The sequence below is a fragment of the Drosophila willistoni genome (genome assembly GCF_018902025.1).
Source record: "Drosophila willistoni isolate 14030-0811.24 chromosome XR unlocalized genomic scaffold, UCI_dwil_1.1 Seg143, whole genome shotgun sequence".
Taxonomy (NCBI): domain Eukaryota; kingdom Metazoa; phylum Arthropoda; class Insecta; order Diptera; family Drosophilidae; genus Drosophila; species Drosophila willistoni.
This window is the reverse complement of record NW_025814056.1, coordinates 8,914,945-8,937,963: the sequence shown is the minus strand read 5'-3', so window position 1 is coordinate 8,937,963 and position 23,019 is coordinate 8,914,945. Positions and strand designations below refer to the sequence as shown.

General features: G+C 35.1%; 1 protein-coding gene across 2 annotated transcripts; it reads right to left on the bottom strand.

The window, feature by feature from the left end:
• Positions 1 to 1,821: 1,821 nt before the first annotated feature.
• LOC6645464 (glutamate decarboxylase) lies at positions 1,822 to 14,644 on the bottom strand. 2 transcript variants are annotated; one of them, XM_023177368.2, is made up of 8 exons: positions 14,321 to 14,644; positions 14,081 to 14,131; positions 13,112 to 13,180; positions 8,090 to 8,326; positions 4,996 to 5,564; positions 4,871 to 4,938; positions 3,107 to 3,185; positions 1,822 to 2,477 (listed from the first exon to the last, which is right to left on the bottom strand). In XM_023177368.2, exons 3-8 carry the CDS (start codon positions 13,170 to 13,172, stop codon positions 1,959 to 1,961), a joined length of 1,533 nt encoding a protein of 510 aa, XP_023033136.1. In that variant the 5' UTR covers positions 13,173 to 13,180; positions 14,081 to 14,131; positions 14,321 to 14,644; the 3' UTR covers positions 1,822 to 1,958. The 2 variants fall into 2 exon arrangements, with proteins under 2 accessions (XP_023033136.1, XP_015033292.1); XM_015177806.3 differs by lacking the exon at positions 14,081 to 14,131.
• Positions 14,645 to 23,019: the final 8,375 nt, after the last annotated feature.

Below are 23,019 nucleotides of genomic sequence, written 5' to 3'. Positions count from 1 at the left end.
ACATCATGCCGAATAATAGATGCTCTAAGGAATATTAAATAGAATTGTTTTCTTAGATTAATTTAATAAAAGCTGATTGTAAACTTGTCAATTGGTTTCTTAGGAACACCTGTAACTGCATTTATAATCATACATAACTTACCATATTAATTAACAGTTATTCTTTAGTTGAATGACAAACATTTCAATATATTCACAAGACCCAGAATGCTGGAAAGATAAGAAGATAACAGAACTCGAACTCTCTTTGGCCGGTTAAACACGTTTTACTCGCTCTTAAGAAAACCAAGCCCCCCTAAATGCTAAAAATTGTTAAGAGATTTGAACTGAGTAGACTGATTGTTTTGCTCTTTGGTTACTTTATTATTTACCCACTTGTCTTGCTTTATATATATATATATATATATACATATGGGTATATATATATATTGGTTTATATAGATGTTGGAATAAATATTTCATTTGATTTTACATACACATCAATTTATACATAAGTAAAATGCAAATTAATTGATAAATATTTTTTCTGTTTTGTTTCTTGAGTAAACTTAGTTAACGTCACATTAAAATACATATATGTATATATCTCATTATTTATGCAGGACAATGCTGGATTTATTTTTTTTTTTTTGTTAGTATATGTATGTATATGAATAGGTTTAATAAATGTTGTTTAAAATAACTTAATAAACCATAAACAATCCAAAACTTAATTAAAACTTAAGAAAAGAGAAAAACAATATTTGTTTTCTTTAATTGAATTTAATTGACATTGACTAAATTCCAGCTATAGCTTCAATACCAGACAGATATATTTAAATATATATAGTCTCCGATTTAATGGAACTAGTATGCATGTATGTATCTATGTATATAGTCTATTTGGTGTTGAAGCCTAATTCGTTTATATGTATGTATGTATACGTTTTTATGTTGTATTTATGTATATAGCACAGTTCAATAATTGGACTAAATATGGTCAAAAAATTTCACATAAAATCGACTTTTTTCATAGCTCAATTAGTTTTATATTAGAGCTTCAAGACGATTTTCGTTAATCGTCTAACCATATTTATATAATAATTAACAAGCACAGGTCTCAATTTTTCTTTTGATATATATATAAAGGTACAATTTCATCATAGACTTTGTCAAAGTCTATTAACTTTCATATATATGTCTCATTTCCCAGTTATATATATCATTTGCAAACCAAAAATAAAATAGTCTAAACTTAATCAACAGAAATGATTATTTCATCAACTTTTGATATGTTAAGATTAGCATTTGATCAACCAGAATAATTTCAACATTTGTTGTAAAAATGATTTGAATTTTTAAGTGTTTTGTTGTTTGTTTGTTTCGATTTGGACTATTTCAGATAGATCCATATTGAGTTTGGATTTTGGTGGTGCGGAGTATGGCGGGTGGTTTCTATTTATTTTTTTTATATCATTTCTGTTTAGCTTTATAAATATACACATCAATATTTTTTCACATATATTATATATGTATTTAGGTTTATATATTTGTATATATATTTATAGTATATATAGATGGTTTAACTTTCAAACAGTCACAATGAAGAGATAAACAAAAACAAAAAACAATCATTTCGTATAACATTTAAATACACGTTTTTTTTAATATATATATATATATATATATATAGTCAGTTTTCCAACACTGGCTAACACTTAAAGATAACTCAAATGGGTATGGACAAAAGGAACAGCTAGCATTGAACATTGAACTTTTACATACATATTATTTTCATTTGATTAATGGGAACTATGTAATTTTCATATTCTCTTCATTTTTTTTTTTTTTGGTTTTTCTTTTTGGGTTTTCTTCTCATTTTCATCAATTCATTTTACTTCATTCTCCCTCAGTGATATGCTGTTACCTTAAAGATACTTCTTGGTTTTTAATGCCATTCGATAACGATTTTTTTTCGCTTACAAATCATCACCCAAACGATGAATTTCATCAAGCATAAAATCAACATCAGCCTCGGTTACGGCAGCCGATGAGATGATCGAACGGAAAAAATTTGGACGTCGATCATCGGGCTGATAGCCGACCATTAAAGTGCCCTTCTGCATCATTCGTCCCTTGATGATGGGACAGATTTTGCCCAATTCCACCTCCTTTTTGGCATCATGGGGCACACCGCGCAAACGTTTGGGCACATACCAGAACGAGACATTCACCAACTCGGGTTCCATAATCAAATGGAATCGATCGGATTGCTCCCGTATGCGTTTCAATTGATATTGCACCAGTTCCATCAAATGATCCTGCTGCTGTTCGAATCCTTCGGTGCCCTTGGCACGCCATTGTAGCCACAGTTTAAAGATATCGTTATGGCGACCGCATTGGATGACCTTATCGCCAGTATCATAGCTAATATCATACTGTTTATCGGTCATGAATAGATATTCGGCCGACATCTGATTGCAGCTGATGAGCAGACCCTGCAACAACAATCAATAAAGGAGAATAAAACGCCTGTTCATAAGTCAAGTTAAAAAAAAAAACGAAATTTAATTAAAATTCCCGCCTGCCCAGAAAGTAGCTGACTGCAACAACTGTGACCAATGGACCTTGATGGTCTGGCAACATATTGTCCGGGCATACAATATGTATACGAAAAAAAAAACCAACGAACGAACGAAAATTCAAATGGGGTGACTTGACGCAAAATCAGGTTCCATGATTATACAATATATGTATGTATATATACATACATTGTATGGTATATATGAAAAGGCAACCCCTGGCAAAATAACTACGAATTGTTTGAAACACAATTGGAATTCTTTAGACAAACAATTTGGTTTGGGACAAATGCAAAAGAATGCAAGCAGCTAAAACCAATTGGGGTAGCAAAATGCCAAAATTTCAAAGACTGATTACTCGAATACGTGAAGAGACTTTTGCCCAACCATTTAGAGTTCAGCGGGTTAAGCAATGAGAACTAAAAATAGAAGCCTAACTTAAAATTAATTTGGAAAAAGAGTTTAAACAGTCTTAAACTTGTGTTAGCCCCGCCCTTTTCTAAAGTTATTTCATTGTAGTTCATTTTATTTCTGTCTATACTTACATCTTCCTTGAAATGAATGGTCGAGCACTGGAGTAAAGCTCCCATCAGTTTATGTGGATTCCAGGTAACCGAATCGGCTCTGCAAAAAGTCAGTTAAATCATATTTAACAAATAAAAGGGCATTCAATTACAAATTACAAACAATTAACACTAAGCTGCCGCACAAAACCCATCCATCCCCTGCAGCGAGGACGACGAGTGACACAGGCAAGGACAAGGACAAGGCAAGTGCCATAAATTGTGGCAATTTTCAAGCCGCAGCACTCTTTAATTGAATTGAGAACGAAACACGAATGAGGGTGCTGGGATGAAGGACGAAGGATAGAGGAAGGTGGGTGGTGGATAGCGGGTTGAGGGTTGACAAGCTAAACATCCCTGGGGGAGCTATTTACACTTGGGCTGCGGCTGTATAAGCGTGTGTGTGTGTCTATAAACATGATGCTTATGGAGTGCCTGAAAGTATGCTTTGTTTTTTGTTGTATGTATGTGTACTTTGCGGCAAGTGGAGATTTGATTGTTTTAAGTTTTATCTTAAAACTCAGCAAATTTAATGTATATCCAAGTCGCCTACTACAAAATCATTAATCACATTTCTTTAAGCTCCTCTGAATGCCGGCAAATGATTAATTTATTGGACCAAGAGCCATTCAATTAAGGGCCCCGCAATTTGCATTCAAAGAATTGCTATGGCATAGCCACTGATGGATCACTGAGAGATTTGTGAGAAAGAGGGTGGGGGTAGCCAATCAATTTGAAAGTGTTTATGGCCTTAATGGAGCTCTAGGGCCTTGACCACAAGCTGTCAATACGACAGCTGCACTTACGACATTTGCCTAAGCTCTTCAGGAACTTGCCAGTTGGCACTTGGCGGTCTGGCAGTTTGAAATTTAAGAATTTTCTGTCGGTTGGAGGGGGGGGCTGAGTTCTTGCCAAAGTGCATTTCACGTTTTAACTTTAAAATTAAAAATTCCTTACTGAGCGATTGAGTGAGTGAGTGAGTGAGGGGTTGCTGTTTCCTTCAGCTTTCGTATTTTCTATTTGCCCTTGTCCTTGGCCAGCATTGTTTGGCGTAATTGTTGTGTAAGTAATGCCCAACCCGTCGCTGCCACCCATCATACCACCCATTCACCCAGTCACCCCGAGGCCTAGCAAAATCCACTTTGTTCATTTGTTTGTCCTTTTTTTTTTTCGTTGGTTTGGTGCGTTCTATTTGTGTGTTAAACGAAAATGCACTCGGCTTGTGCCTTGTAATCCCTGTAAGCTCTGAACACCTGATGGAGGCACTAAATGACAAATTGAGATTTTTCCCACATGTTGAAAATGTTGGGGGAACGGGATGGGAATATATGTATATGTATGTAGAATATAAAGGATGAATGGGAGTGAATGGATGAGAGCACTGCATGCGGGCGGTCGGGCCATTTGGGAGCATTTAGATTTAAACTCTATGAACAAGAGATTTCAATTTTTGTTTTGACTTCAGAATATGAGGGCGTCAGAGGACAACAAGATGGTGAACGGATGATGAATGAGTTTCGGAATTGAGTTCGAGACAATTGAAAGATGTTGCAAAGTGCTTCTTATTTTGTTGCTTAAATTCAGAAATAAATATGTGATCTTATAAGATTAATCGATTTATTAAATTTTCAAGTGAAAGGCATATTGAAGTAAAATTATCTAGTTATTAACTATAGATAGAACTGTATTTTAATTTGGTTTCTAATTTATCTGCCCTCTCAAACTTATAGTATTCATTGAACTTACCGCTCAACTCCAGTAAATCTGGGATGACGATGCTTGCGGGACATCATTAGGCCACCACCCCAAGCAGCCTGTAGGATAAGGATTAGTAATTATGTAGGAAATTTCCAGTTTACCAGTTTACTCACATCGATATGCATCCAACAATTGTATTTCTGGCAAATATCCGCAATGGCATTGATATCATCAAATGCACCTAAAACCGTAGTGCCGGCGGTGGCATTCACAAAGAATGGGATATCTCCTTTGGCCTTGCGCTCCAAGATCAAACGCTCCAATTCGGATGTAATCATTTTGCCATGCTCATCTGAGGGCACAACAATGCAATGATCTGTACCCAAACCGCAGACAGCGGCACAGGATTTAATCGAATAATGGCACTGATCCGAAGTGAACATAACCAGTGTGCCGGGCAAACCAACAGATCCATGCTCCTTGTAATTGGGGAACATCTTGTGACGAGCAGCCAAAAAGGCATATAAATTGGAAATGGAACCACCAGGTGCCAGAATCGAATCACCACCTGACCATCCAATTATCTCACGCATCTTGGTCAAGACCACATTCTCCATGAGAATGAAAACGGGAGCAATTTCATATGTGAACATATTCGTATTGGCAGTGGCGGTCAACCATTCGCCAGCCATGGAGATCAGATCCAATCCGCAAGATAGCTGATTGAAGAAATGAGGATGTCCTGCGAGAAAAGAAAAGAAGGATCCAAATATGAGTCTTCGAATTAAAGTTCAAGCTTGCTTAATGTAGCTGAAAATGCTTTCCTTTCCCCATTTACTCATGGCTGTCTGGCTGGGCTGACTGGATCTCTGTCTCGCTGTCAGTCAGTCGACCTAATCTGACAACAGATGTGCCTGGCAGCTGTATTTCCTTTCCAGCCGCCGCCAAGTGTGTTACATTTCTGTGTATTTCTTTTTTTGTTCCGTTTTGTTTTATTAAAAATATTTCTAGCAGAAAACAAAAGGCAAAAGGACGAACGCCTCACTGGTCAGGATAACGGAAGTGCATACGTTCAAGGGCAGACAACAACGAAAATGTAGCTCAAAATTAAGAAATACATAGCCCCACACACACTCACAGGCACACAAACACACGCACACACATACTAAAGTCCAGTTGAAAAGTTGCAGTAATCTCTGCCATCGTACCTCTGTAAATTGCTCATTTATTGCAGCTAATTGCGACTTGCTCCCACGAAAAATCACAAAATGCTTTCAAAAGCATCAGGAAGCTGTCGAAAATCCCCTCCTCAACATCCCATGAGCCCACACCATAAAGCACACATATAGACAAGTATATATAAAAGTTCGAACCCTTCGTCGTCTGTCAGTTCACATCTTGAGTGCCATAAGTCGTGTGATTAAAATCCCATTGCCCACAAGGCTAAATCCACCCACCTACCCAAACCAACACACAGACACACCCACACCCATCTATATGAAGGGGAGCAAGCAGCATTGGCATTGAAGAAACATTTCAATTTGCCCATGTGGCCGCAGCTGCCATGAGACATTCAAGGCGAATCACCCTCGACTACAACCTAGTAGACACCAGGCTTAGGAACTGTCGACCATCAGGATAGCAGGCTGCCAGACTGGAGCACACAGGAGCAGAGTGGCAGTCATTCATTCGCATCAAAGGATCAGGAATGCAGCGAGTCAGAAAATAACAACGGATTTTGATTAAAGCTTTCCTTTCCCCTCTCACTAACTTTTCTTTACTTCTCTTCCTATTTTATAGAGTCGTCGTCGTCCTCGTCGTTGTCTGTGGAAGATGCCTCCTGGCATTCGCATATCATGTTCCCTTTTGGGTTGGCAGCATAGGCATTATGTAAGATTATGGATCATAAATGGGATTCTTATCAAGCCAGTTTGGCGCAAATAAAATGTTTGCCTTGTGCCATAAAAAAAAGAAGAAAAAAAAAAACAAACAACTGTGGAATGGGGAAAAAAAAGATTTTTCTTTCTGATAACTTACAGGTAAATGTAAAAGTCATTTGAAAAATAAGTATGAAACTTGAAAGTTAGTAAAATTCATTAGCTTAAACATAAGATTGAAAAACTTTTCAAAATCGAATAGTAATCCAAATATATAATTTTAGTCTTGGATCAAATGACGATCTCCACTCATAGGTTTCTGTGATTCGATCTTGGAGAACATAGTAAAAATGTGTGTTGAAAGTATATTTAGTCAAAACTTTTCCATATCATAATAATATTTTCGTTCTCTGGATTCTTAGGTAAAAGGCAAACAAGCCACAAAACTTTTCTTTTATTTCCTTAACTAAATTACATTCATTCTGTCATTCTGGCAAATGTAATGAAATCAAAATACTCTGATTACATACATAAGTGAAGCGCAAATATATTGGAACAGTTTTAATTCAATTTTTCCCAAGCATAGAAAATCAAAAAACCTGTATATACCACGTCTCATTTCCCATCAGAGGGTTGTAGAGGGAGTAGAGGAACGGAAGTTTCGCCAGTTTCCGAGACAAGGCCACAGCATCCGGGGCTGGTCGATTGGAGGGTTCTTGGTGGTGGTGGCGATGGCGGTGGCGGTACATAAATACGCTTATTATCGATACTCCAAACACAATTGCGGTCACGTGTCTTGGCCGTTGCCGCCCCTGGCATTAATCAGAAGGACATTCAAACAAGACACAGAAAAAAATAAAAAAAAAACTAAAACGTGCGAATGACTTTTGGCTGCTGTAAAAGCTAAACCCTTTTTTGTGTGACCTGATTTATGATTGATTATAGAAAGAGGTCTGAAGAGGGTAAGGACATGGGGAGTGGGACGGGGGGGAGGTCTAGCCCTTATGGTGAGTGTTTTTGAAAGGTGTAAACAATGTTTGAAAGAGCGCACAGCTCAATGGGCCATAAAATGGCTTTGCCTCTTGTGTCTCCTTGCTGTCTGTCTGTCTGTCTGTCTATTTGTCTGTCTCTCTAATGTGCTTATCTACAAGACTGCACACTTTGTTTGGTGACCCTTTCTAATGCCACCGCAAGTCCTTCAGGCACGCTTTTTGCCGAAACACATCAAAAACCAACAACAAGAAGCATATGCTATGCAAATTTATGCAAAGACAAATTTTCAATTACCACCCTTAGGTGTGTGTATGCGTGTGTGTGTCTGTGTGTGGTAACTGAATAAACAGCTCCAAAAGTTGATAAAAAAAACCAAATAAAAATATGCTAAACTTACCCGTCTTCACCTGATACTTCAGTGTGGTGGCACAATCCTCAATCAATTGCTGCAACGGCAATGCCCGATCTGGCACATCCAAGTCCAGGAGACGTTTCATATCCTCTGGATGATGGAAATCCAACACCTTTTCATTTCGATCATTGGTGGCCTTTACGAAATCCAAGAGCACATCAACAACTTTCAATAGAAATTCACGTGTCTCAGCTCCTGCAGTGACTGTTGTAGGCAAGAGATCTGATAAAAAAAAAACACAAATACCAAGAAAAAGTCTAATGAGTTTTGTCTCTCTCTCTCTTTCACACACTCTCTCTTATCGGTATATATTGCGTTTATCATAAAAAATGAAAGCGTGCGCCACTGCTGACAGCCAAAATGACTTTTGTCTCTTATCTTGGACAGGAGCGAGGCCTTCACAGACATATCATGATATATGGTTATTATTGTTATGATAATTTGCGGTTCGAGTGTGGGCCGCAACTGGGGGAAAATTAAAATCAACATCAGAAGGCCATAAAAACACACCGCACACAAAAAAAAAAGCCAAGCCAGATTTCACTAGGTGGAGGGGAGTGAGTTAACCAGATAATCCCTAGATTCTAGAGTTTGGTCATGGGGAAAATTTAATTATAAAATGACGCTACTAAATAGTTGAAATTGTGAAATCTTTAAGAGAAATCTCAACATTCTTTTTATGATCTCAGACTGATATGTTTTAGTTTTGGTTTTAAATAGCTTTTATATTTGGAAAAATCACATCTTTAACTAATTGTAAGACTTGGTAGAACTCTTTGTATAATGCATGATCTTTACAAAATGATGTCCTGTGATCTTATATTCTAGGCATTATACTACTAAAATTTGTGTTACTTTGGATCATTGTACTAAATTAAAAGTGATTTTAAATCATTTCGATTAAAACTATAAAAATAGCCAATACAGTAAAAGCTCACGTGGACGAACAGCCACGTTTCCAATATTTTTGTCCGCCTGCAGAAACGGATTTTGTATGAAAATCATGCTCTTGACATTGAAAAATTCCTCCGGCTACAATCGTTGTGCGCCTGCGGAGCTGTCCGCGACTAAAATTGAGAGCTATTATAGCTATTTGGGTTTTAAATCGTGTGAAACTAAAGAATTTCTAAATTTTCTCTTTATCAATGTAGATCTCAACCTACATCCCTTGAGTATTAGATGAATTTATCTTTTCTTCCTATTCTAATGTTTTAAACAGATGTGGTTAGAGAATATGTCTTGATTGCCAACAAATATATACAAAATTTGGTTGTTTTGGCGACCTTTTTGTTTCCAATACAAAACAACATAGTATTTTTATTAATTTCATTTAGTTGGAATTAGTTTATATTATTTTTTAAGTACCATTTACAACTTCAATCTGTGTTAATTTTATTAAAATTTGCATATAAAATATATAAAGACCTCGACCAATACTTTTTTGTATATTTTCGATCCTCTCACTTTAAGGTTAATTAAATTTTGAAGGAAAATTTCCAAAATTGTCCTAGATTGGCTTAAACGGAGTTGCAACTAAATGTCAGAAAAAAAACGTAGACTAGAAATTTCCAACAAAATTTTGGAGGCAAAACTCGTTAAATAAACACTTGACCTTATCTAATTTTCAACAAGGTATCTCATTTGTCAAGCACCAAAATCATCATGAAGCAATTGCTAAAAGAACTAAAATTTTAGATTAAACGTTCATTTTTTTTGCGTTTCGTGCGACCAAATTTTAAATAGGATAGTACAATTCCTTTTCCGTCGATTTCATTTTAAGTTATTCTTCCTAAATTATTCAAAAATAGAAGTCGGAACAATATCATTTACTTTGAGTAAGAACTTATCATTGATTGCTATTGACAATTGAGAACATCAAGTTTAAAAATTATATAGAATTGTTATCGGTTCGTCCTTGAAAACGATTCGATAAATTTGAACTTTATATATACATAGATGTTTTGAATTTATGTTTACATAGTCGAATGTAAACATATTCTCTACAAAATCGCAATTTATATTCAAAAGAAGTTATCACTAAAGTTAGGTTTAAACAAACTAACTTAACATTAAATTTATTTGTATTTAATTTTTCAAATTTTGTATTCTCCATGATGTAAAATGAAATTTGAAATACATAACAAATGGGACGAACCATCTGTGGCCAGGAGTTTGCCTGGCCCAGGGCAAGGTCAATTCAACACAACTTTACACTCAGCGGGTGGGGATGGGTGTGGTGGTTGAGTGGTGGATGGGTTGGCTGCTGTGGTTGCGGCTGCTGCAATTAATACCCAGGGCTTTGTAATGAAATTAATGTTGGCCACTAAGCGCCCAAGCCCCGGGGCTCAACTCTGGGCTACCGTCCATGGCCCCATCATATTCTATTCGTAACACCCGCTCTAAATCAATTGGAAACTTAACGTTGCGCATGATTGCCACATTGAAATAATAATAATAAAAGAGCATCTTGGGCATTTAGGATGGGGGGTGGTGGTGGGAGGACAGTTTTTAGAAATTTTTGTAGCAGCCAGACAAATTGTGTAGCAATTTGGAAATTCCACAAGTTTAACTCAAAGTTAAATAAAATTTAATGTGCTTGGGTTTCAGAATGCTTAATGTCAACGGCAGACGACGACGGCGACACGAGGTCCAACCCTGCTCCTGGCTCAGATGGATCCTGCAGGAGTATTAAACACAGCCGTCACACACGAGCATATGTCTCTGTCCTGCTTGCACTGGCACAAGCCAAACGCAAAGGACTCGAACATAGCGTGCGCAATATCCTGTGACTAAACGGTTTATGTTTGTTGTGCTTTCAATTTTGTGCACGCGTCTGGCCAGGTCCTGGCTCTTGCCTCCTGGTGGTGGCTTTTTCGCTTGACTTTTCCTCTGTTTGTCTGTTTGTTTCCACACTCGTATATATATCTACATGCTCTTGTTTTCTTATTTCCTTCGTTGCTTTTTTCTTTTTGGTGAGGCAAATCTGTTACACGGTAACATTCGGTAGTTTCATGCTTGAACGAGGCCAGCAATTTATCAAGGACACGAGTGTCCTGGACAGCAAGCGTTTGCCAAGTGGCCTCCAAGAGGTCTCTGTGTATGTGTCCTTGTGCATGTCCTTTGCAGCATTTTGTTTGTCAGTGTCAGTTTTGCACTCATTTATTATTTGCTTAGCAAATACAATTGCAATTGCTATGTGAAGCATAAATATGTACGCAAAACATATTTTCGAGTGGCCAATGAAATTTGTTTTACTTAATTTATGATATTTTATGTATCCAAGGATTAACAAAATCAAACAAATTTCATCTGCAAATATCGATGGAGTTACCTTAATTAAAACTAGAACTTTCAGTGTATATATGCTTTTTAGTTAAATATTTTCATTTTAATTCGTTAGACCATCATTTTATATTTGATTATGACATTGTATGCTTTTTATCTGGCATTTTTTAATATTATTATTGGTTCTAAAGATTGCACCAATAAATTTTTTTATGGAAAACTTGCCTCGATTCCGGAACTAAACATGAGCAGTAATCTTTTATCATTTGACTTGGCATTCGCGTGGAAATGGAAATTGAAAAGGAATTATTTGGTCTTCTTTCTTATTCTATTCCTAAGAATCAACTCTTGCTTTGTCTTGTTTTCTAAGGTTTTAAAATTTCTTTTGTTTTCTTTAATTCAACTTGATGTTAGAAACATTTTTTAGCATTTTGTACAAATTTTGCGCTTTTTATAAAAATTATTTGTTTATCAACACATAAAAAATGGAACATTACGTAATTTGAAATCTCTATTTCCGTAAATTATTGAAACTTCAATTTGCAAAGTGTAACTGCCAACCCAAAATTTTAGAAAATTTCAGATTCTTAACAATTATTTTTGGAGGACTCTTTCTGCTTTATATCCCTAGTCATTTTCTGATCACAAATGTTTTATTTGTCAGCAGAAAATGGTATCCTAGTCATGTTTAAAATTATTATGTATTAAATCATTTTATTTCGCGTTTGTACGTTATTCTGTATGTGGAAATAAAACAACTTTCTACATATTCCCATCTCCTCCTTTTTAATTCCACCCTTTTGTTTCTTCTTCTGTTTTGTTTCGCATTTGTTCCAGGACTCTACTTGGTAAGGTGAATATGATTACTTCTTTTAAACGGTTTCGACTCTTTTTTTAGCCATTTAGACTTACATTTTATGGTTGTACTTAATATAAATTATTTTTTAGGCACATGATGAAGAAATTTTTGGGGCTTTTTTTAATCAAGTATGAAAATAATCATTTTCAGAAGAGTCTCATTAAGGCGAATTCTGATCAAACAAACTTTAAAATGCTAGGTGGGCATAGATTTTTGGCTTATATTAGGTTCAGTTACAAATCCTTTTATTGTTTGAAATTTAATTTGGAATGTTTCAAGTTCAAAAATCAAACGGAAACACGAGTAGATCGATTCCGACCAAAATGTATATAAAATCTATAAAGAAAACAGTAGTTCGAATAAAACAAATGATTTTGCTTAGTTCTTACCAAAGTATTATTTAGTTATAAAATATTAAGACTATTAATTATTAAGTTTGGAATAGATTTAGTAGAATTTCAATATTTGATATTATAATCCTTATAAAAGTACAAAAATAAAATAAAAATAAAAATAAGAAAATCGAAATGTATATTCTTATTTGTAGTTATTTGCTTTAATCCGAGACCTTAATCTGAAAATTGGAGCCTTTTCCACAAGGACAAGCAAGTGAACTATCAAATGGACTTCCTAGCTCGAGATAATAATGTTGTGAAAACTCTTGTCTTGGCTTTTGAAACTTTATTGAGTACGATAGGTTTGATAGTACCTTCTGATGTTTACCAAATCATTTAAAGAAAAATAAAAAAAGTATAGACAAAAAATTTGGTTCTATTCAGATTGAAAGTAATGCCAACCTTATCTTTATTATACTTGAGGTTACTACTTATAAAAGAAATAATTTATTGGTTATATTAACTTACCATATGATGTTAGTTTACCCGTCCTGTCGGAGAGTTTATACCCATTCGGATTGAGCGACATTTTCTCCTCTGTAAAAAATAAAAAAAAAGGACAAAGGACACAAAAATTTGTAAGTATTTAAGCGCCACAAAGTATTTTAGTGATTGATTAAATCATCATTATGTTATGCAATCATTAAGATAACTAAATGACCCTGAAGAAGTAGAAGAACAATGCATTTTTAGATTAGAGTAGTGTTAACTAGTCGTGGGTGTTATGTAAAGCCAATTGCATAATCAAATGTGCAAAATGCAAATGTGTGAAAACGGATAGCTGAAAATGCTATCGATCGATGGGTGGTTGGGTGGTTCGTATGGATGGTAGAATCATTTTTACAGAGTCAGAGCAAGGACAAGTGAAGGGCAAACTTATGGAATGAGTTAAGCAGGAAAAATGGGGGGGGGGGGGGAGTGGGGAAGACAGTGAGAGAGAGAGAAGATATACACTCCATGTAATATACCTACATCCTGTATATACAAATACATACGATTCTATATACCGATGTTATATACCAAGAATTGGCATTGCGCAGTAGACGTTAAGCTAATTTCCCGCGTCTCTGTGTATACAATACATATATAGTATATATATATATACATATATTTATATATATATGCGTGTGTGTGTATGTTTATGTGTCTAGGTGTAGGTGTTTCTGTCTGTGTATCTGTGTGTGGGTGTATGTGTAAAGGATACAGACAGCGCGACAGCTGCAGTTAATGGAAAAAACCTTGCCCGGGACCTTATGTAACTCCAAGAAATAAACAAAACAGAATTTAATAACCAGAATCTTTTTTTTTTTAATTGTCTGTGCTGTGGTTCATTATTAATTTGTTGATGTTGTTGTTGCTGTATTTTCTTTTTGGTGTATTGGTTTGTCTTGTTGTTTTGTTTGGTATATTTTTTTTTCATTTTTGGCTATATCTTACCGATTATCCTGCGGATATCGTCGACGTATTGCCTTAAAAAATTCACTTTGACTAAATTTTTCAGAACAACAAGGAGAAAACGAATAAAAAAATGTAGAAAAAAAACAAATGACGAAGTACAACAAAGACTAAATGGACGGTTTTTTTTTTTTTTTTGGCGAGTTGGGCGAGTGAGGTTTGAGTTTGCTTGAAGATGTTTCTTGTTATTTTTTGTTGGATGCGAATTTCTACAAAACTTACAAAGTTCTCGATTCAAAATGCACGCACTAGTTATATGTGAGAGATTTTCTCTGGATTTGGGATTGGGGAACGAAGACTTTTTCGTTATTTGCTTTTAATTCGCTTTTGCTTGTCTTTTAATCTCTTGTAATTAACGCCGAACCTCGAGGACGGAGCAAATGCTGGGATTACTTTTGATTAGTAGTTTTATTGAGATTTTCTTCCTTGTTTTTTGTTAAATTTTTATACTTGATTTTTTATTATTTTTGTGTTAAGCTTGGGTTCTTAAGTGAAATTGTAAAGTGAAGGAACAACAGCCTATACTCGCTGACGATCTGCGGAGCTATGAACAACAGCATCCGTTTGGGTTGCCTACGAAGCTTTTGCCAGAGGAGACAAAATGGCTGCCCGCACACAGCACACACACACGCACACACACAGCGCAGAGAAAGAGCTCTTGCATAACCTTCACCAATACCAAAAGCCGTTTGTATACCATGGCCTTATACAGCATAAATATGTATGCTGTGCTATGTAAATGTATCTATATGTGGGTGAGAGTGTGTTGGTATGTTGATATGCTGTAATGACGTCACGAATTGTATTCCTTTTTTTTTGTGTTCTATATTTTGGCAACCATCTTTGTGTGTGGGCGGAGCCTATGTGAGTTATGTGGGCGGGCAACAGATACACACAGCTAAAAGGCATAAACTGCGCACGCCTGACAGAACTTGGAGCTTGTAACCAACATGTAGGGATGCCCAACAATTTGGAAGGAGGTGCTGGCTGGCTGACTGTTTTATTGAGACAGAGAGAGAGAGAGAGAGAGAGTGAGAAAGAGGAGTGTGGGTACATCTGTTTTTGCTATGTGAATGTGACAAAGTGAAGAGCTAATTAACAAACTAATTTTGCAACTGTTTTTGACATTTACAATGTAACTGAAGTTTTTTATGAGAGTTCCGTATGTGTTGAAGCCCTTGGACTAATTCATTTCGGAAGTCCTTCTACAATTAACTTGATAAACAATGTACAAACATATACATATAGTGTACTTGAACAATCTCTTGCTTTTTCCAAATCAGTTCATAAAATATTTCAGCTGCATTTAAGTATACAAAAATTAAAAACAATTGACGATTGTTATAGACAAACGTCTTGTCTTACATTAACATAAAAATTACTATATCAACTGAAACATTCCATTGAGTACCATGAAACGTTTTATCCACTCATACAAATCTACATACGGATGTATGTATATAATATCTAAAATATACACATAATATACATATGTATGTACGTATGCATCTGTATGTACATATGTATAGGGAAATGAAATTAGGTCAAATATATGTCTGTACATAGAAACATAGTGACTTTGGCTTTGCTGAAGGAATATTTTTGTTAAAAGAATTTCTATAGCATACATTTGAGAGCTCTTTATGTAACATGGACAAAGTCAAGGGAAAATGGTGAAAAAAGCAAGCCAAAGAGCACAACAAAAAAGGCAAAAACAGCGCAAAAACATGGCAGCAAATTGACCAAGTTTGTTCAAGCTGAAACAACAGCAGTGACAGCTATGTGATTTTTCTCTTTTTTTTTGCTTAACTGGGTCTCCCCACCTCTTATCTGACAGCATGCAGATGCGTAATGGAAATTCGATTGGGTAGAGGTGGCCCTTAAGACCCTTTTGCGTCATCATCATTATCGTCGTCGTCGTCAGCATATGGAAATGTGCGTCAAACTTGAAAGAAAAGACTCGACAACGCCAAGATACTTAAAAGTTATGCATCCGATAACAATTCCATTCAAATTAAGCTCATATACTTGCACATAATTAACAATGAAAGTCATTTCTTATTATCTATTTCCAGATATCCAAAAACTTTATTAAAATGTTTGAAAACAATTTTAGAATACCAAGGTATGCATCGGAAGACAAAGCAGGGCTACGCCAACTCAAAAGAATGGCAAATAACCTAAACTATGCAAAATATAATCTAATATTGGATAAAATAGCAATACAACGATAAAATAAAATGTATAACAACATACAAGATACAAGTAAGACCAAGTGATCAAATTGAAAGAGAAAATCTGGTGGCTATATTAATTAAGAGAATATTCATAAATTAAATAAGTGGCTGGTATATTACATAATAAATATTAACGTAGTAGAATAATTGTGTGATTCAAAGCCAAATGGCCAGACCACCTGAGAACAGCTGTTTATCGACGATACGGCAAGTGCTCTACAAGACACGATGTGGCAAGCAACACTCAATAGGATGATGTGGCAAGGCAGCCACGATGCAACGACGAGCAACACTTAAAGACAATAGGCCATATGAAGCAGAAAAAAAGTATGAACAAAGAGCTAAGACGTTCTTAAGACGAATGAGAAGTGATCTAATTGAAACGATCTGCACGATCTCTGCACGATCTCATTACAAATCTATAGACTAATCTTTGATAATTTATAGTTAAGTCATTAAGTAGTTACTAAAAACTAATTATGCTCTAAAGTACCACATATGTATGTAAACCTCAACTTATATCTCCAGAAAGCTAAAAGCCGCTCTGAAGCGGTAAAAGGTATACAGGAACAGCTCAACACACTGGCAGATTAAGAGCACAACCTTAAACCATCCATTCAGATAGCAGGCGTAACTCTAGACTAACCTCCTCAGAATAAGTAACACTTGTCAAGCGCCTAACTTTTGAACCCCCAATTTAAATGCAACAGATATAAAATACGGCGAACGATTTAGCGCCCTCTGCAGATATGGAGAATAGCTACTAAAACAGACTACAAATGTCCAGAGGTTTCGCAGAATGCGAATGCTTCCACCCTAAATCTGCACTTTGTCGGGAAACAGATTCCATCTAAGGCACACCAGATAAAGTTAAAAAGATAGCACTTAAAAAGTTGGGTTTGCCCAACACACTAACATATCTCTGCATCTTGCAACGATCACACAAAAAAGAAAAACATTTGGAAGAATTAGTTGGCAAAGCCTCTCCTTGGGGTGACTGATGCGAGCCTATGGAAAGGCAGGTAAGACCCCAGAACATCTCCCATATCAAAGTATAAATTGGAGATCGGAAAACCAAACTGGCTCAAATAATTTATATAAGTTCTGGTGGCTAAGGCAATATAGGGAATACTTTCAAATAGAAATAGGAGAGATTTGTACATAAGTGTATATTCATATGTACGTAATACTAGGTATACATTCATTTTACACATACATAAAAAAGCCAAGGTAAAATATAACCCAATCATTTCATGGGGGAAAGAGTTCCAAAACTACCTCACAGGATTCAAATGAAAATAGTTAGGCCTTAAAGCATGTTGCTCTAACAACTGAACCAATATTTATAACCACTTTAAACTAGACAATGAGAGAACAAGTTTAATATTATTTTTGCACAAAATTCCAAAATAATGTTCTTTGATCTGTACCGAAAAGTTTTAGCTGTTTGGCTTATTGCCATTATCTTTATGTGAAGAAGATGTCACCAAAAATTGCGATTATTGTGAAGAGCTCGACACTTTAACTGAACGCTTTAAATGAATTCGACTGTATCAGCCCATAAACATATGGGAAAATTAATCTAAGAAGGCAAAAACAATTCCTAAATGTACCCTTTAAAATAGTACGTTGGACTAGCCTACCGATCATCGAAAAACTAAAGTATTATGTTGGATAATCCAGACGGAGAAAGTTATAAATAGGGTAACGTCTTGTAAAATCGGGTAGGTTGCTATGATGCTAGGGAAATCCACCACCTAGACCCATAATGCCAAAGGTGTCAAAAAATGTTAGATAAGGAGTAGAAATGCTTCTTTTAATTAGGAAGAAAGTTTAAATAGGAAGCCAATTAAGATGATCCGTAAGAAGACATAAGAACAGAAAGCGCAGTCTTACTGAACAAACCCCACAATTAGTACAGCTAGTCAGTTCCTATTGCAGTTGTAGGTAGGCGGCAGACTTTTATTAAGGAAAAAGAAAAGACCATCATCAGCAGATCGAGGAATTGGGATTCCCTCTAAATCAGTTTTCGATGTAATACATTACAATGTTGAAATGACCAATGTCATAATGAAAAAGAATGTTCAACGGGAAAAGTAATAAAAGCATTTCTCTAAGTGTGTATATATCGAGGAAGACAAAACATCGCCAAATCACGTTGTAACAGCCGAATACAAACGCCACAATTTGTATAGTTGGTCAGTTCGTATTGCAGTTAAAGGTAGATGACAGATTTAAAATAAGGAAAACAAACAGACTATCATCAGCAGATCGAGGAATTGGGATTCCCTCTACATCAGTTTTCGATGTAATACATTACAATGTTGAAATGACCAATGTCATAATGAAAAAGAATGTTCAACGGGAAAAGTAATAAAAGCATTTCTCTAAGTGTGTATATATCGAGGAAGACAAAACATCGCCAGGTCACGTTGTAACAGCCGAATGCAAACGCCACAATTAGTATAGTTGGTCAGTTCGTACTGCAGTTAAAGGTAGATGACAGATTTAAAATAAGGAAAACAAACAGACTATCATCAGCAGATCGAGGAATTGAAATTCCCTCTAAATCAGTTTTCGATGTAATCCATTACAATGGTGAAATGACCAATGTCATAATGAAAAAGAATGTTCAACGGGAAAAGTAATAAAAGCATTTCTCTAAGTGTGTATATATCGAGGAAGACAAAACATCGCCAGGTCACGTTGTAACAGCCGAATGCAAACGCCACAATTTGTATAGTTGGTCAGTTCGTACTGCAGTTAAAGGTAGATGACAGATTTAAAATAAGGAAAACAAACAGACTATCATCAGCAGATCGAGGAATTGGGATTCCCTCTAAATCAGTTTTCGATGTAATCCATTACAATGGTGAAATGACCAATGTCATAATGAAAAAGAATGTTCAACGGGAAAAGTAATAAAAGCATTTCTCTAAGTGTGTATATATCGAGGAAGACAAAACATCGCCAGGTCACGTTGTAACAGCCGAATGCAAACGCCACAATTAGTATAGTTGGTCAGTTCGTATTGCAGTTAAAGGTAGATGATAGACTTAAAATAAGGAGAAAGAAAAGACCATCATCAGCAGATCATGAAATGGCCAATGTAATAATGAAAAAGAATGTTCAACGGGAAAAGTAATAAAAGCATTTCTCTAAGTGTGTATATATCGAGGAAGACAAAACATCGCCAGGTCACGTTGTAACAGCCGAATGCAAACGCCACAATTAGTATAGTTGGTCAGTTCGTATTGCAGTTAAAGGTAGATGATAGACTTAAAATAAGGAGAAAGAAAAGACCATCATCAGCAGATCGAGAATACTGCAAATATTTGATAAGGCGCATCGCTTTAAAAAAGGCGAAACTGTGATTGTAACTAATAAGGAAAATTATGCTATTCAAACAGCACAAGTTATGAGATGTTTTTAAATAGGGAAAAATAAATTTGTAAAAAATAAGGAAAAAATGATTCAGTTGTTATCCGAACAGAAGGAAGTGACTGAATAAGAAAACGTGTGAGTCGCTCCAGTATTTATGCCATTGACGAGACGGATTTTTCCATGGCTACTTGATGAAAATGAAAATTTTTAGTGTTGCGCAACACTGACTTTTCTATCGATAACTAATACATAGAAATCAACGGGAAACGTTTGAAATGTTGTGAAACACTGGGTAAATATTTACTTAAGTTATTCAAGCCCAAAACGCGCTTAAACTACATAAATTTGGTATCAAACGAAATAAAAAAATTCCACGAGCACGACCCCAGGTGTGCTTTGGCGATTTATTATGTAGTTCTTGTGTAATTAGGAAAAGAAAAATTATGTTTTTATCGGGATTATAGCTAAAAGTAGCTATTTCCTGCTAAAACAAGCTGTAAAATTTTGAGATAGTGTTGCCAGATGCGAAATTTCGGATACTCAAATACGCGGGCTTTTTGAAACTTTTGTTCGCACTATTCTCAACAAACGAAAATATTGGTGAGTTTACAATATTTCTTGATTTTAGAGAACAAATATAGTTTAGAATACAATATTCGGCGAATATTCCCTAATTCAATAATTCAGAGTAAAATATTTGGCTGCCAGGGCGGTTAAACAACGCGCCATATAAAAAATAGCATTTGCCAACACTGAAATCTAGCTTTAGCCGATTTTTTCACTTTTCAACACTGAAGTCTTAAGTCTTTCAACACTGAGTAGCTTAAGTAAATATTTACCTTGAAGAAATATTACAAGCCAACTTCTTAAAGTTTTCGGCCATCTGCATGTAAACGATGTGTTCTCTTTTGGTCCATTAAATTGGTCTATCAATGTTTCATGTTAATCGGCCCGTTTGGTTTCTGCCGACAGCGGCGTTAATAGCTTCTGTTTCGTTTCCATTCATTTCTGACTAGAATTAATTTTGACATTTGTATTGGCATCTCGCTGTGTATAACTAGTTGGAAAACAGGAAATAGGACTTATGAAATTTTTTCATGTTTTGAGAAGACCAAGACAACCAGAAAAAATGCCTTTACTATACTGCCGAAAAATCCCTGAATTTTAATGTCATTAAAATTACTTGAAGTAATTAGGATTTTTTGCATAGAGAGAAACCAAACGTATGCGATAAGTTCGTTCGAAAACTTAGCTGGAATTTGTCAGTATCTTCTAAAACTTTAAAATTTTTTTGAAACCTGGTAACTGGTAATCGGTAACCAAAATTTTTTTTTTTAATATTTCTTTTTTGATTCTACACTATTCTTTTTTATTTATTAATTTTTTTGTGTTTTTGTTCCTTAGTTATTTTTTATAGCCGAATGAATAACAAGCTTTAAGGCCAAAATCGACCATAAACAAAATTTTAATTAGAAATTTAGGATAAGTCAGTGTTAATTTGTGTGTCTTCAATTTTTCCAGTTCTCTTTAAAAAATTCCCAAAAATAACTTTAAAATTTGTAAATTGTTTGTTAGCAAATGCGAAATAAATTTCATCTTGAATACGTACATATATACATATGTATGTATGTGTGTATGAAGTATATCAGTTTATCTATGTTAAAAGTAAAAGTAAATTTAGTTTTCTTTTAAAAAATTGTATGCAAAATTGTCGAGAATTTTCGCAATGAACAAAGGGGTTTATATTTTTTATGTTGCTAAAATTTCTTTTTGTTACAATCTCTATTGCCTCTTTTCCTTCTCCATTTCTTACTCACTCACTTTCTCAGTCCCTTTTTTCGTTATGATAATAAACCATATAAACATACATACATACATACACACATACAAAGAGACATATGTTTGTACGTCTCTTTTAGCGGCTTATCAGCCATGGCAAAATCCCCACTTCAACAGCAAATGCTACCAATAATAATTAGGCTCTCTGACTGGCTTCTATCACTGATTAAACTTGACAAGCCAAAATCGAGCAGTGCCTACATGTGTTCCTCGTCTGAAGGAGATACGACAATGAAAGGTATTCCAACAACAACAACAACAACAACAACTAGAGGACACAAAGTATTATGGACGTTACCAAAGTTTCTATACTCTTGATCAGATACCACTTGCATTCAGAAATGATTTTATGTCAAAATTCAGAGAATATTCAAAAAGATTAAAAAAGAAAAACTAACCTGCTGCTAGTGCTCAAACCTCGAACCAGTTTAGAAGATTTGATTAAAATATTAAGAAGATCTAAGGAGATTTTTGTCTTTATCTAATTCAACTTACCTCTTTTTTTTTTTTGGTGTGACTACAAAGCAATAGCTGTCAAAAACAAAAATGTTCTTCACTCTGAACTAAAAAATATTACAACAAACCTTACGAATAAACCCCTATCTCTCCTAACACCGTTACTTTTTATAATGTAAAACATGTTGATATATGTTAGACAAAAAGTTTTTAAAACGGATATCTGCTGAATCCGTTCAAAATTTTTATACTTTTGGCAGATTTATACGCGAAATGATCTCTAGGTAATTTAAGAACACATCTGTTTTTTCGGCACCTTGAATTTGCATTTCCAACTGTCAAAGTATCCCAAATCTGTTTATTTCGACTACTTCATAAAGTGAATATACCCATTTGGGGAGACTATCAAAATCTGTCATGCCATTCGCATACTATATCCATTGATTTGCGCACTTGACGTTGTCGCGCGCAACGATAATAATGAAATGGCCAAATATATTTAACTATTAATAATAAATGACTCTTGTGTGTGTGTGTCTATGTGGCCCATATCTATGTGTTTGTTTATGAGGGTATCGCTGGTCTATCCATCAAGTTGGTCTATATATATTTTAGTTGAGAGTTGGATTAGTTAGCAAGCTGGCACGTTTCAAAAAAAAAAAAAACTAGTGATCCTCAGACAAAAGTTAATTCTATGAAATTGATAGCAGAAGGATACATGTATTACATAGAGTTAATCAGGGGCTGAATTGGATATAATTGGATTAGTTTAACTTAAACAAACGAAAGTAAGTTAACAGTTGGTACAAAACATACAACAATTTGCCACCGTAATAAATAAATAAATGTAAGCAATTCAATGTCAAATGAATAAGTTTTCTTTTCGACATTTGCTTTATATTTAATTAACTAATTCAATGCGATTATATCAAACAACTCTAAGATTCATTGCATCAAAGAAAACAATGAAAGAAAAAGTCAAAACGATGCCAAAAAATTAAATCA

Bases quoted from the DNA above. Each gene is read 5' to 3' on its own strand.
- LOC6645464 (XM_023177368.2), bottom strand. From the start codon at position 13,172: ATGTCGCTCAATCCGAATGGGTATAAACTCTCCGACAGGACGGGTAAA. The intron at 5,565-8,089 runs GTAAGTTTAGCA...CTTTTCTCGCAG, and splicing joins GAAGTATCAGGTGAAGACGG to GACATCCTCATTTCTTCAAT. The intron at 4,939-4,995 runs GTGAGTAAACTG...CTTATCCTACAG, and splicing joins ATTGTTGGATGCATATCGAT to GCTGCTTGGGGTGGTGGCCT.